The sequence below is a fragment of the Caretta caretta genome, chromosome 3 (assembly GCF_965140235.1).
Source record: "Caretta caretta isolate rCarCar2 chromosome 3, rCarCar1.hap1, whole genome shotgun sequence".
Lineage (NCBI taxonomy): Eukaryota > Metazoa > Chordata > Testudines > Cheloniidae > Caretta > Caretta caretta.
In genome coordinates this window covers 9976186-9992562 of record NC_134208.1, presented here as the reverse complement: position 1 = coordinate 9992562, position 16377 = coordinate 9976186, and the positions used below count along the sequence as shown (strand labels likewise).

General features: G+C 43.7%; 1 protein-coding gene across 1 annotated transcript in view; it reads left to right on the top strand.

Moving 5' to 3' along the window:
* Positions 1–15189, top strand: part of XKR6 (XK related 6) — a 293812-nt gene extending 278623 nt beyond the window's left edge. Inside the window, exon 3 of the mRNA XM_048845787.2 lies at positions 6935–15189. Within this exon, the coding sequence (XP_048701744.2) occupies positions 6935–7899 (965 nt within the window). The 3' untranslated portion in view covers positions 7900–15189. The remainder of the gene's footprint in view (positions 1–6934) is intronic.
* The last annotated feature ends 1188 nt before the right edge of the window (positions 15190–16377 follow it).

Genomic DNA, 16377 nt, shown 5'->3' with positions numbered 1-16377 from the left:
AAGTCAACCGCCTTACAGAAATCTAAGTATATTATGGCAGCCCAGTCACCTTTATCAACCAAACTTGTAATTTCATCAAAAAAAAGCTATCAAGTGAGTTTGACAGAATCTAGTTTCCATAAACCCATGCTGATGTGCATTAATTACATTACCCTCTTGTAATTCTTTTTTAATCAAGTCCCATATCAGCCACTCTGTTATCTTGCCTGGGATCGTTGTCAGGCTGGCAGACCTATAATTACCAGGGTCATCCTATTTACCCTTTTTAAAAATTGGCACATTAGCTTTCTTCCAGTCTTCTGCAACTTCCCCAGTGCTCCAAGACTTATTGAAAATCACACTAGCCATCCAGCAAGCTCCTCCAGCAGCTCTTTTAAAGCTGTTGGATGCAAGCTATCTGGACTTGCTGATTTAACAATGTATAAGTCTAGCAGCTTCTGTTTAAATCCTCCGGAGTTATTAGTGGAATGGAAAGTGTTATCACCATGTGATGAGACAATTTGCTCTGTTTTTTTCCCCCAAATACAGAACAGAAATATTTATTAAACACTTCTGCTGTTCTGCATTATGAAAAATAATTCTACCATTTATATCTAGTAATGGGCCAGTACCAATGTCAGAATTCTTTCTGTTCCTAATATATTTAAAGGACTCCTTATTGCCTTTAACTCTGCTGGCAACAGGTTTTTCCTTGGCTTCCCTTATCAGTTTTCTACAATTCCTAACTTCTGATTTATATTCACTACAAACACATATTACTATGTAAAATTATCAGTGTTTGTCAGCAGTAACCAGCAAGTAACCCTGGCTTTTCACTCTAGTTACAATAGAGATATCTGTGATAGCTAAGTGGAAGCAGGATCTGGGAGCGATAAGAGAAGAACTGTAGGGAGGACCAGTTATAAATTGTCAGGAAAAATAGATAGAAAGTCAATGAGGGAAAGAAAATAGAAGGGAGACATGACTAGTCAGCTAAAGAAAGTCTGAGAAGGGATGTGAAAAGCCATGCAAAGGAAGATTTAGATGTGCCACATAGTTTGAGACTGAGTGAAGTGACTGAGGAGAGGATTCTGGGATAGCAGTGTAGGTAGCATTGCAGAAATCAAGGTATGATCTCACGTAACACTCAGAAAGTGGTATTGAATCTTCAACTTCCATTTTATAAGGGCTATAGGAATTGCCATAGCTGTGGTCCAAGCAGGCTGGTGTCCTTTCTCCTTAAGTGTCCAGTAGACAAGAAACCCAGTAGTGGACAACTAAGGAATAACATGTTTTTTGGGAGGTGTTTCTTCTTCCCAGCCCTTCACTAAGAGGCTGACATATACTCAAAAGAGACACACGGACAAGAGACTCTGGGCATTGATTCAGAGAAATGGGGCTTGTGTCCACTAAAACTGGGGGCTCCACAGGATGACAAAACAAAACATCAAGCTTCCCGACACAAACGTCTCCTTCTACCTCATACCCCCACAGCCGGCACTCCTCAACATTTCTCACTAAGCGCATTCCACCGTCTCTGCCTGTGAGGCCCAGATCCCAAAGCTCCTGCTGCCTTTATCTACTCCTGGGTCCCTCTTAACAACAGCACCCCACTGGGATTCATCTGCATTGGGAGCAATGGTCTGAACCCAAGCTTCGTGATGGCGTTTGAACCCCCAACTTACTAGACAAGGAGCCGGGGTCACGTATAACGTCACTGCAAAATGGGAACCTGTTTAAAAAGCTGTTTAAAACTGGTTTTCAAAAAGATCCACACATCTAAGATAACGCTCAGTTTTCCATTTAAGAAATTACACAAGAGTGAGCTGAATGGTGCTAAACACCTTATTCACACGGGGCCCATCCTGGGGTCCTTACTCAGGCAAATCTCAGGTAAATCTCAGAGAGAACTAGAAATGATGCCATAGGCAATGAATGATTTAAATCAATGGACTCTGTTTCATTGATTCCCAGAGTCCTATTATGCATAGCTCATGAGTATTTGGAGAATACTCGGACTATGTGAATGTGGATAGGAATCCTGTCATTTTCACAGATTTTAACACAAATGATTATTTATCCAAACAGTTGTGCTGAAAATGTCTGATTCATTATTTGTTGTTCTGTTTGAAAAATGTACTCATCCAATCAGGCTGCAGAAATAATACCATGTGACTCAGGCAACCGGGCACTCAACACAAGTAGCTTCTAGACAAAGGTCTGGTTTACCCATGGAAGATTTACAGGTATAACAGTTTTGGTTAGGAGTGAATTTTTTACCAAAATAGTTACACCATTACAACCCCCAATGTGGGTGCAGTTTTACTGGCAGGTAGCTTATATTGGTATATTTATTTCCCTTCCTGTATGGGGAATAAATTAAACTGGCATACACACTTTTATTCCAGTATAACTACCTCCACAGTGGAGGGGGGAGGGGGGTGTTGTACCACTTTATACAGATATAAGTAAAGCAGTACAACTTTCTAGTGTTGACAAGGCCAAAGTAGCAATCCCTTAATTCACATGACACTGTTTCTGACTTGGCATTTTTAAACAGGAGAATAATGAACGGCCGATACCAAATACTGTAATGAGAAAGGTCAGAACAGCACAATGAATCGCACTGTATTGCCAACCTCAAGCATTCAAAAATCTTGAGTCAGCACTGCAAAAATCACAAGCTAGGTTTACAAATTATGAATGGCCTAGCGGTTAGAGCACTGGACTGAGATTCAGGAGACCTTTGTTCAAGGCCTAGCTCGGTCAGTATCCCACTGGGTGATATTGGGCAAGTCACTGTGCTGCTGTGTGCCTCTGTTTCCCCATTGGTGTAATGATACTGCCTTTGTAAAGCAGTTTGAGATCTACTGATTGAAATGTGCTATATAAGAAGCAGGTATTATTATTATTTTGGGGTCTTTTTATTTATTGGCAGATTTTTTTTAAGCTTTTCAGAGCACTTGAGTCACATTTTCAAGCTTTTCTCTGTAACTATGAGGGCTGGAAATGTGCAGTGAAATCCTGGCTCAATTGAAGTCAATGGCTGAACTCTCAATGACTTCAGTGGAGCCAGGATTTCACCTTTCCTTTTTTCTTTTCAAAGACCGTGGAATTTGCACCCATTTGCGTGACTCCAAGAGCCAGGTTCCCTCCCAGCTCTCACTGTGTCTGGCAGCATGCAGGGCTGCAGCGAGGGTGGGAGGTCTACTCCTTTCTGGGCCTGCTCACTCTCTGCATGAGCCTCTCCCTCTGTGGGTCTCCATATTCGTGACGGGGCAGAAGAACTAACCCCACTAAAGGATAAGGCACTGGGCAAACAGAGCCTCAAAGGGAAGAGGCCAGGCAGCCCTCAAGAGGAGAAGAATTCTGACCCTAGCAGCAGCAGTGAGAGAGGCCACACTGGGACAGAGGTGGAGAGGAGATTCATTGAACCCCATTCCCCCCCACACCCACTCCTCCTGGCCCCAGTGAGAGAAGTGGCCAAGGGAGTGAGGAAGTGGAGACCCATTCAACAATCCTCCAGCCCCAGTGAGAGACAAGCAGACATGGAAGAAGTCTGGGGATAGGGCACGTGGCGGGGAGAGAGAGGGTTGCCAACTTTGTAATATTTAAAAACCGGACACTCCAGCAAGAGTGCCTGAACCTCCCCAGCTCCGCCCCTGCCCCTGAGGACCCGCCCCCCATTTGCTCCTCTTTCCCCCTCCCTCTGTCGCTCACTGCTTTTCCCCTCTCTCCCCCTCCCTGCCTGGGTCGGGAGAGGCTCTCCTGCAGAGCCAGGGCTGGGAGCTGCAGCCACCTGATGCAGGTAGGAGGTGGCCCTGGCTGAGTAGGGGCTGGTGCGGGTGATGACTCAGCGCCTCCCTGCCTGCAGTAACCAGACTTTGGGCATCCGGTCAGTAGATCTGACCGGACACAGTCAGGTCCTCTTTTTGACCAGACTTTCGAGTCAAAACCCAGACACCTGCTCACCCTAAAGGGAAAGGGAGAAAGCATGTTTACTCCATAACATACCAATCCAGCCCCAGGAGTGAAACAGCCACTGAAGGGGAGTAGAGACATGCTGCAGAGCGTGAGTTCTGCTAGGACTGTTTCCCATTTCCTGCCACTGGGCACAGACACAGCCAAATCCAGCAGGGAGATGGAGTCTGCAAACACAAGGGCTGGTGCATTTTCCAGTTGTTCAGCCAGCTCTATAATGTCTCTGAATCCACGTTTAATTGCCTTTGTTTGCCGTTTCCTCTCGTTAGCAAGTTATTTGACCCTCCTCAGCGTATAAGTAACATGCTCCGCTCTCCCTAAATTTGCACAATGTTTTGCCACCATCTTTTAAGGATGATACGATTTCCATATACAGCTCCGGCAGTTATATCATGTTAACACAGTCCTGATGTTACCCAGTGGTTTTCATTGGCATACATGCATTTGACCCTGGCATCGCAATGTGGTTTATACAGACTTTTGCTGGCATTGCCTCCGTTTGTTCTCCGCCAAAATGTGCTTTTCTTGATGTAACGTCGTCCTTGGCAAGATCTATATAAAATAATCAACTTTCACGTAGACCATGAAAAAACACCAGGGAACTTAAGCTTTACAAATATTAGAACTGATCCTGGAGTAGTTATTGCATAATTTCACTGGATTTTTTTAAGGGGGAAGAGGAAATGGATGGTGCCTTTTTTGTCTCCTGTTGGCGTTGGAGGAGAGGAGGTTGGGGGGGGGGGGACTTCTATAAAGAAATCCCTGAAAGTTTTGGGTTGTGTTGTTTTGTTTAATTCAGCTTGTATTTTATTTTGGAAAACACAGACCCTGCTCCTGCCCCTTCCACTGAAATCAATGAGCCTGTCTGAGTCTGTCTTCACAACACGTTGCTTGGTCCACCTTTTACCTTTGCTCATAAAGGGGTGATGACGGGGTAGTGGGAGCACAGGACTTTGGTGGCGATTTTGTGGGTGGATGAGATCGATTAATCTTGGTTTTCTGTATGTTATCACTGGGTTGTTCAGGTTGGTCCTGGGATAACTGGTGGGTCTGTTTAATATTGTATTAATAAAATACATCTAGGGCACCCAGTGCATTGGGTGGGTGTTATTTTATCAATCCAAATAAATTAACAAAATAAATATTGTCTTTAATGGTCGGGATTAGGCCTATGAGGAACATCTTGCGTCTTCCCTCTTCTTTTTGGAGATCCGTAAACCTGGGCTTGGGGAATTTTTCTATATCCCTTTCTATACCCCTAGGAGCATATCGACTCAGAAGGGGCACAGAAAAGGGGATGTTCTGTGGCAGCTGGAAGAGTGGTCAGTGAGGAGTGGCCAGAGGGGATCTGGGAGAAGCAAGGTGTTAAAGGAAGTAGGTGCTATTTGAGACCCACCGGGTGCTTAGAGCACTAGGGCCTGAGTTGTGTTATGCAGAACATGCTACCAAGGGCAGATTTGGGACAAAGGTTGGTGCCCGCAGCAAGAGGCGGGTGGTGATGACAAATCTTTCACAAGCTCTATTCGGGGCTTGTCTTCCCACAAACCAGGTAAATCCTGCAACGTGCTGATGGCCTTCCACCCTCAATAAAGCCACTGGGTGTGGAGGGTTGCCCGTGCCTCCCAGCAAGCATTCAGCAACACGCAGTGTGCCAATGTAAGACCAGCGCTGCCCTCTGAGGTGCAGCACGCTCTCAACTCCCGCTGGGTTCACTCAGAGTTAGGAGCACGCGCACCTTGAGAGAACAGGCCCCGACCCTGGCTCGGTAACCCGCCGTGATCCTGGGGTTCACTAACTCCATGGGATCACAGGCTGAGGACAAAACTGATCAGCTGCACGTTTTCGCTGCTCGTGAAGTCGCACAAGAGGGCGTCTATTTGGGATTTTAAACCCTATGCACACTGGGTATGGATCTGCATGCCAGAGCTGAAAGATGTCAATTTAATCTCAGACATACCCACGCCAGCTCTGATCGAGCCACTGCACTGAAAACACTGCTGTAGCCACAGCGGCTTGAGCAGCAGAAGGGGGCTAGCCGCACGTGTATGTACCTAGGGGCTCAGATGGGATCATACTTGGAGCGGCTAGCCCATGCCGATGCTTGCACCACCATGGCTTATGCTTCCGTTTTTAGCGCACTAGCTCAATCAAAGTTAGCGCGAGCTGAAAATTCTTCCTCCCAACCCCAGTGTAGACATACCCACAGTTACTTGGAAACTGGTCACCCTCTCTGTCCCAAAATTTGCTCACCCCGTGTTTAAGGCATAACAGTCCTGCCTTGTATTAAACGTTTTGCTGTAACTATATGACAGTATAATATAGCAGCAAAGAGTCCTGTGGCACCTTATAGACTAACAGACGTATTGGAGCATAAGCTTTCGTGGGTGAATACCCACTTCGTCGGATGCATGTAGTGAACTCCAATACGTCTGTTAGTCTGTAAGGTGCCACAGGACTCTTTGCCGCTTTTACAGATCCAGAATAACACGGCTACCCCTCTGATACAATATAGCAGACACAGCTGATGGCTACCTTAACAATTTGGGGCAGAGATGGGTCCATGCTACAAAATTTGGATCCAGATCTGGATTTCAAATGTCCGAAAGGTTTTGGATCTGGGAGTGTGGTATAGATCATTATAAGGATGGAGACGATTTGTTTGAAATGCAGATACACGTTCAAATTCCAATCCTTCCTCGTTAGCTCTGAAAGTCTGGGGGTAATTCAGTTTTGGGGGGTTCTGGATCAGGCTTATCACTAATATAAAATACACCTGTGCAGGTGTCAGATAAAGAATAAATGTTTGTTTATGGTTCTGATATTGATACTTCTGCATTTGTCTACTCCTCGAGATTTTTGTAATGTGTTGTACATTACTTGCTACCATACCTGCCCTGTGACAATAAAGTAGTGAGTGAGTGACATTCTCTATCTATGCTATTGTTTGACTCTGTGGATTTGTGTCTTCTGGCAGGTGTGTCCTCTGTGGCGTCCCTGATGTCCCTGGCTTGGGTGCTAGCCTCCTATCACAAGCTTCTTCGGGACTCTAGGGATGACAAGAAGAGTATGAGCTACAGAGGGGCCCTCATACATCTCTTCTGGCGCCTCTTCACCATCTCATCCAGAGTTATCTCTTTTGCCCTCTTTGCTTCCATCTTCCAGCTCTACTTTGGGATCTTTGTAGTGGTCCACTGGTGTGCCATGGCTTTCTGGATCATCCATGGTGGGACTGACTTCTGCATGTCTAAGTGGGAGGAGATCCTCTTCAACATGGTGGTAGGGATTGTGTACATTTTCTGCTGGTTTAATGTCAAGGAAGGTCGGACTCGATATAGAATGTTTGCATATTACACTGTAGTCTTGACAGAGAATGCTGCCTTGACGCTCCTTTGGTATTTTTACAGAGATCCTACAACTACTGACTCATATGCCGTGCCAGCACTGTGTTGTGTCTTTCTTAGCTTTGCTGCTGGGATAGCTTTGATGCTCTTCTATTATGGTGTGCTGCATCCCATGGGGCCAAGAGCTAAGATTTTTGCCAGCTCCTGTTGCGCCGAGCTGCTCTGGGGCATTCCTTTGCCTCCTGATGTTGAGCCCATGGCACCCGAAACCCCTGGGTACCGGGGGGCTGAGGCTACGCCTACCAGAGCGGTCACGGAGCAACAGGAGGAACTCACAGCTGACACTTGCTTGCCAGTTTTCCAGGTGAGAGCAATGGTGCCATCTACTCCATCTGGGCGAGCCTACTACCCAGAAGGCCCTCTCATTAAGATTGACATCCCAAGAAAGAGATACCCTGCATGGGATGCCCATTTTGTAGACAGGCGGTTAAGAAGAACTATCAACATTCTCCAGTATGTCACCCCCACAGCTGTAGGTATTAGGTATAGAGACGGACCTCTCTTGTATGAGTTGCTACAATATGAGTCTTCACTTTAAAGCCCCTTTAAAAAAAATAAAAGAGGGGATCTTATTTTTGTTTATGGTAAACACAGATCATGAAACAAAACACACACCTTCAGATAAGCTTTCTTTCTGGCTGCTGTATGTATAAAAAAAAAGATAATCTCTATGTTTTGTAAGTAAAAACAAAAAGAAAAACTTTTCTTTTGTTTTTTACACACAAGAAACAGTATTTCAACTTCCACACCTATGATCCACAGGTGGAGAAGAGGCGTCTCCACATCAGAGTTTTATACCTTACACCAAGTGTAGAACATTATATATGGGATTGGTGCTGATTGAAAAATAAAAACAAACAAACAAACAAACCTACAACTGCCTTATGCCCTTAGGTGCTGAGTTTCATTAAGTACTGTCACCTTTCTCATGCAAAACTCTTGGGTGATTTTATGCCAAGAAAAATAAAAAAAAAACCTAAATACAAAACTTAAAAAAAAAAAGATGATAAAAAAAAAAGAAACGAGAAAAGAACAACAACAAAGGGTATTGCTGCTCTTATGGTGAACAAGAAAAATGTCTAACGATGAGAAAGCAAAGTAGAAAAGCCCGAAAAGAGTTTGAATCTCAAATGGCTGAAAGAAGATCAGGGCTGTAACACAATTTGGCAACATGTTGATAACATAGCTTGGTCCCACCTATGCGGGCCAGACCAAACCATGTTATAAATGTAATCCCCTGAGAAAATTGTTTCCCTAGTGTAAGTGGGCCATATGTGATGGTCAGCTGTACTCAGTTTGCACCAAATTCACATAGTAATACCATACCTGATCTCACTCATCACAGTTTTGTACAGTGTAACTCCATTGATTTCAGTGGACTTACTCCTAATTCACACTGATGTGAGTGAGCCCATAAAATGGCCTTCCATCTTGATTTTTGGAAAATAACGAATCTGCATTCTTTAAATTATACACCAAAAATATAATACTAAAGTAGATTTACATATATCTAATAAATTATTTCAGTAATAATAAAACTCAGCATAGTAGCAAAAAGAGAGTCAATTTAAAGGCACAATACTTGATCGGTGACTGGCAAAATAATTTGACCTATTATATCATTTTAAGGCTGTGAAAAGGCATACATGTATTATTTGTAATATTATGTAAGGCCTGTTATGTCTCATTCAGCGAGAGCCTTAAAGTGATTGTAAAGCATTCTTTGTTTTGTTTTTTTGTTTTTTTTTAAAGGAAAACAAAAAAGAAAATTAGGATAAAATCTTCAAACAGTAATAACCTGTAACTGGCGCTTTTCTAAAGATGATTTGGTGCTTTGTATTTTTGTTGATGTTGTTGTTGTGATTTAGCTGAGAATTGTTCAACTCACTTGGTGCATTCGGGGAACCGCTGATAAACGTTTTATGTCACCTTCTGCTGTAAGTACATGGCAAGAAATAACACCACAGGAAATCGAGAGCGTAGCAAGGTCATCACCGTTTAGCTTAAGAGTTCTCACTGCAAGGAGACACTTCCACCTCCATTGATGGCAAAGCTTTAGAAGGATATCTGCTAGAGATCTGAGACGTTTCCAGATAATCTTTTTGGTGCGTGAAGGTTTACATTTCTTTATTTCTGTGTTGAAGTTTCTTTGTTTCGAGTTAAATCACAGGCGGTGTATATGTAATACCATTTTTGGTTTCAAGAGTATTGCTCCTTTAAAAGAATATTCCTGTTCCAGGGCATTTTTTCAATCCCACCATCCCTCTACTTGTGGGGGGAAACAACAACAACAACAAAAGATATTTTTAAGTGAATACTGTAGAATTTTCTCTGTGTGATTGCAATTTTTTATTCCAGAAATACTGTAACTGTCTAGGGTGCAAAATTCCCATGTTGAACTCTTCTGAAGAGAAAATCAACATGGGGAAAAGATTTTTTAATTATGATTATGATTTTTTATTTGATGAATCCTTTTTTTTAATTACAGTAGGTATTTAAAGAAACTAGTACAAATTTTATATAATAGTTTAAAAAAGCTGAATGCTTTCTTCGCCTGAATATACCTGAATGGAAACATTTTTTTCAATCAGTAATGCTTTGCAGTGTTCTGAGTGGATTTTTTTTTAAATACCATTCAAATATTTCACAGGCCCTTCTAAGGAGGGCAGGGCTTATTCACGCCAAACTACAGACACACGGCAAAGTTTATAAAAAGCCAAATTGTCACTGGTACTGTAATTCCCAGTCAGTGAAGCTCCATTTCAATTAAATGTTTCTGGGCTCTGATTACAACCTGTCTGATAGTCACATTTTCACACGAAGGGTGGGCTTCGTATTGTCTGTGCCCCACCCTAATTAACGGTCAGTTATTTTGTCTGGCGAGATTTCATTTACCTTCTTCCTTATTTGTGGACTAGAACCATATTACTTGTCAGTGGCATCACTTCATTTTCATCACATTTCTTCTCTAATCCGTGTGACATCTCTTGCTCAATGAGGTAATTTGTGAAGTGAACTTAACGAATTATATCCGCCTTCAGGTTGCTTGTTGCAAGTTCCTCTATTATAATAAGGGCTGAGCACACTAGAGAGGCACATGGACTGTCCATTATAAGTTCTGGTCCTGCAACATGACCAGCCATTTCATCTTTTTACTAGATACAAATAGTTTTTCTCAAAATACTTACCATAAACATTATTATGAGCAGTTTACTCTAATAGACTGTGATTCTTTACTCTATACATCTTCTTTGTGAAGGAGTTCCTTCTCAAAGCCCTTTAATATGCAGCTCTTTTCTCCGTTTGAGCCAGTTTCACAGGCATAGTTATTAGAGATGGGAAAGATCTTCTCTGTCACCTAGTCCGCTGCCCCAAAGGAGGGGGTAGTGGGGAGAATCGTGAGGAATGCTTCCATCATTTCCATTGCAACTAAGTCTCAAGTTATGGAGCACCCGGTATCTGGCAATATCTCGAGTCATCTGATGACGTCTCTCCTGTCCCTAGACCTCAGTAAGGTCCCCATGTATTATCTGTGAATTTTCCAAGGAGTACCATCCTCATTTCTGTTAGATAGATAGATCGATCTCGGTTCAGAAAAGAATATGCGCGTCATATGGGCTAGTTTGGAAGGCTGCTTCTCTTCATCATCTCAACCAAAAGGTCTAATCCTCCCACTCCTCTCGGCGCAAGCAGCCCCATTTCAGTCCTGGTGACTCCCCAAGCCAGGAAGGAATGAAGGATGAAGCTCTAATGAGTTATCAAACCAGCTCTTGAAAATGTTCAGTGATGGTGCCCTGCCTGCCTCCCTTGGGAGCGTGTTCCAAGTCCAAATGACCGAGACCTTTGAGACTTTGATTCTTTACTCTGTACATTGGCTTTGGCTCCCCAGGGCTGCACAAACCATATTAATTCCTTGTGGAGGTGCTGTTCAGGTCTGGCAGGGGCAGGGGGCAGTTCTCTGCCCGTGCTTCATACCTCATTTACCCCCCTTACACCTCTGGAACGCAAGACCCCTGCATGCCTTCCCCCCATCCCCCAGGGCATGAGACTGGACTCCCCCCTGGCAGGAAGACACGGGAGTTCCTGGCTGGTTGCAGCAGTGGGTGGGGCACTGGGTCTGAGGAACTGCCTCCTCGAACTCCAGTGACTCTAGCAACCAGCTGGGGCTCAAGCACCCAGTGGAAGTCCCCCAGCCTGAAGAATAGGATGGTGCCCCCTACCCAGCTCCATGAGCGGCCAGGCACAGAGGGATAGACCCCCTCTGAAAATTGCCCCCCGCCCTTGAAATGGCGCTCCTGCTTCCTTGGACCCCGGTTCAGCAAGGGCCTCACGTTAAGCAAGCGAATACTCTTATCTGATGCTCCTGAAGTCAGGCACGTGCTTAAGAACCTTGCTGACTGGGGGCCTTAGTTCGGTGGATTGCTCTGAGTTAGGTCTGATATTGTTACTGTAAGTCTCTTCCCCCTGCCGCTCCTTTCCCCAAGCCAGTGGCACAGTACAGAACGGAATCCCTTAGTTAATCCCGAACCTGGTGCCAATCCAAGAGGGTGACCAGATAGCAGGTGTGAAAAATCGGGACGGGGGTGGGGGGTAATAGGAGCCTATATAAGAAAAAGCCCCAAATATCGGGACTGTCCCTATAAAATTGGGACATCTGGTCACCCTACAATCCACCAACCTTCACTTTCTGCTCCAAAGTGCTTCTCTTCTCACAAGTAGCCTTTGCTTTTGGTGTCCACTTCATTGCTGGGTTTGGTTTGTTTTTAATCCCCCTGCATCTCCTTGCTATACCTAGTTAGCACTGTCCCCTCCTGCCCCAGGCCATCCAGAAAAAAGTTTTTTAAAAATATGCGGCAAAGAGCAAAGTTGAATCCATTATAGTTCAGAGATCGGTTCAAGTTTATAAGGCTCCAGACAAGCGCAGTCAGAGCAATGAATGAGTGAGTTTGTATAGATCTGGCGCGCTCATGTGGAGTTACACTTGTATATGCTCTGTCTCTTTCTACTGGATCAAATAAGTCAGCTCTGGTCAGGTTTATATCTGTTCCCTCCCCTGGTTCAGTTCACGGAACATCTTTTAGCTCCGAGCCTGTGTTCTTTAGTGCTGGGGATCATCAGTTCTATTGATGCTGACAGCCATGGTGTTTTTATGTCTCTCTATCTCTAGTGTGCCCAGTATCTGCATGCAGCTAACTTGAAGATGCAAATGGTTCAGAACAGTCCAACCCAGCAAACAAGGATTACAAGGCATTGGCCCAGGACAGGGTCATGCTTTGCCACACACACAAGATTTGGATTCATTCTAAACATACCCAAACCAAATTGCAGCTGTGTAGCTGCATTACATAATTGCCAATAGACAATGTTAGCAAAACCCCTGATTTAAAGGTAAATATTTGTAATAGCTTATTTGATTGGGGCTAATTATCCATGTCGAGTCATTCATTGTTTCTATCGCTGCCGAAAGCGGTGAACAGTTTTGTAGTTTAAAAAGTGGCCTAGGTGCAATATCACAAAAATGCCCACCTTCAAGCTTCATCTTCTGTTTGGTAGAGGTTATAAACTTTATCCTCATAACGACGAGGAAAATGTTGCCACTGACTTCAATAGGAACAGTCCCCTGCTCTTTGCTCATGATATATTTAAAGCATGAGATTCACTTCACAATTTATCCATGTTTCCCAGCCTTGCCTGGGACGGGCAAGAAAACAACCATCACCAACACTCCTGTAACATGATCCACCACCTTCAGAAAATGTGGTCTAAGGTTCTTCTGGCATGGTTTAATTGAAGCCTAGATATGCTTTGAAAAGGAAAACTTACTACTGTACATCTGTGAAACCTTCTAGTGCCTGCTTGCCGTGCCACTTTTGCAGGAGGCAATTTGGAAGCTGCTGGGGTCAGTGGAAAATTGTGGAGACAAGCTTTTCTGTGACACCTAGTCTTTTGTTTGCTTAGTTTTCTGCTGGACTCTAGTCTTGTCCAATTTGGTCACAACAAAAATGTATCTGCTGAAGGATGAGCATGTAAAAACGAAGGTGGTGGATTTTGGATGTTTTCTGTACTGTTAGAGGGTAGAGGGGATGTGAGCTCACTTGCAACTTTTTCTACTGTTGCAGATTGCATGTCGTTATTTCAACAATTGTCCACGGCCCTGGCGTTTCTTGGGGCGGGTAGTAGCCCGGGGTTATGACTGTAATGTGGGAGGGTTCTCCTTGAAGCTCAGGTGTATTCTGGTGCAGAGAGTCTCAGCCAGGGGTGAATTAGGAGGTTTAGAAGCTATCCCAAATAAACGTGGGCAACCTTTCACTGTGTGCAGAATGCATTTCCAGACCATCAGGTAGCGATCCTTGCACTTTTTCCATGAGCGCATTGAGAATTGTTTTGTTGTTCTGTGTTTGAACTTGGAGATACAACTATGGTAACACTTTTTCTGTTATACAGTTGATTGGGAAAGGCGGGAGCAATCGCACAGAACAAAATATTGTCTGTGTTCAGCCAACATTCATGACTTAAAGCTTGAATGCTAGGGACGTTTGGTGTCATGTTAAATAAAAAGATAGCTGCATATGTTCCCACTGGATCATCATATATGATGAGGTTGACAATTTATGCACAAAAAGCACTAATCTGAGTAAGTGATCTGGCCCTCAAAATACATAACCCAATTGGAAGCTGTAATAAAAACAAATAATTTTGTTGAGATAATATGGAGGTTTGTTTCCTGTTGTATATTCAAAACATTTGCAAGCTGTCAAAAATGATCTGAGAGTATAAACAGTACTTTCCTATCCCTTTGGGACACATGCAGCAAGGTAGCTGTCTTGACAAACCCAGGACGTTATAACATGCTGAGTTATTTGGAGTTATGTATTGATTTGTTTGTTAGATGGTTTTATAAGGCCAGGGTGGAGAGGGAACACGGTCTAAAAATTATAGCAAATGATGGGGTGACAGGACTCTTGGGCGTTATTCCCAGCTCTGCCACAAACTTGTTGTGTGACCTTGGGCAAGTCACTTAACCTTTCTGTGCCTACAGTTTACCCGTCTGTAAATGGGTATAATAATACTTACCTACCTCACAGGGGTGTTGTGAGGCTTAAGTAATCATTTGTGAAGCACTTCGACGGAAGGTGCTATGAAGTGCAAAGTATTATTATTACTGAGTTTGTGTAATCAGGAATGGAAGTGCAAAGGTTTTTTACAACTTGCTAAAGGGAAGCAGAATTATGCAGTACATATGTGCATCCAGAAAGCTGGCTTAAGTCTTTTCTCTCCCCAGCTACAAGGAGTTGAGGCTATTGCATGTAATCTAAATATGGAACCCTTGCTTTCTTGATCATATGTAATAATACCTTCCGAGCACTGTTTGCAATATTTTTTTTTTTTTTTACAAAACAGGTGATTCATTTTTTTCTCTCTCTCTTTATGAAAACTTGAAACTAAAAGTCAATGAAATCATTTAGAAACTGAACAGATTACTAATGAATACTTGAATTTTTGGAGGTTGTACTCATCAGCCATGGTTAACATGCACTAGATCGTTCAGCCATCAGCTTCCATCTGAATACAGTGAAATACTTGCTCACGCTGCTTTGGAATAGCCATGATTTTGTTTGGGAGGCTGGTACGTTGTTACTGAAAATATGCGGGGGGAGGAGGGGAGAAGGTTGTTTTGTTTTGTTTTTTGTTTTTTTGCCTTTAAGTTTCTTGACTGCCTAGCACAGCACAATAACAATCACCGTTTACTTTGTTAGACAATAGCTTTTTTAGAACTATATTTCCTTACGCAAAGAGTGGAAAGAATAAAGTAGACCCAACAAACACACTGCATGCTCCAAATGGCTCACGTCCATTTCTTCTCAAGGTACTTACTTTCAAGGAGTAAAACGATGAAATGCCCACCGAGACTAGAGCAGGGTCTTTCTCAGGCAAAGCTCCCACTGAAGTTAATAGGAGTTTTGACTGAGCTTTCAGACTTCAGGGTTTGTCCATCAAATCAGATTCACCCCTGCTGCAGATCCATTGAAGTCAATGGGGCTATACCGGAGGTAAATTGCTTTCAAACCCTGGAAGGAACCCAGTTAATTATTCTGAATATTATTAGTAGTACTGATCAGAAAATAACAATTTGTTTGTTTCTCACCCAGATTTCTCTGTTTCTAATGTTCTGACCAGCTCTAAGCATCATTCGAGAAGGCCATTGTTGTGTATGCATGGGAGGAGCAAGGAGAGTTAATCTTTGGTTTATTATAAATTATTTGTGATCCTGCACTCCTTACTCAGGCAAAACTCCCATTGTCTCGCCCCTGAGTTAGGACTGCAAAGTCTGCCCCGCGATGGAAAACAGTGCCGTGCTGTAATGGGCCACGGCTTTGTCGTACTGGGAACTTGGATTGGGTAAAGAGAGCATGCAGCTAGGAATGCCCTTCTCAGTCTGCTCAGTGAATTTGGGGTCAGCCTCCCCTACAGTGGAAGCTTAAAGCTTCCGGGCCCCATGGGTACCCAGATTCTTCCACGTTACTTGCCTCCCAGCCTGACTGCCCCCGACTGGGGGCAGACAGCCATTAACAAACTCAGACGCCTCGTTATTGCCGATGGGCCTCTCACCACTCATGTCCCCGGCCATTTATTTTCGGTGCTGCTGTGCTCAGGCTGGAGAAGGCTGTAACGTAACCCCCTCTGGGCCACGACACACATCCAAACGCTGACAGAACAGGCATTTCCTCTCTGGCCTGATACATGCGATCTGTCGTGCCCCTCCCTTTGTTTGAACATCCGTGCCTTTAAAAGGGGTGGCCTCTGATGGGCTCGAGGGGGCGTGGCATGGCACTGAAGTGGGTTGAAGGGTCACGTGTATCTAGTCAAGAAAATAAATTTAAATATCAGTTGCTTATAAAGCTCATTGTGGGCCTCCTAGCAAAAGAAGCAAATTGTCTATAGCACATGGGGTGTCTAGGGCATTATCTAATTGATGAAATTAACAAAGTTTACCTTCTAGCTAAATAATGAGTTA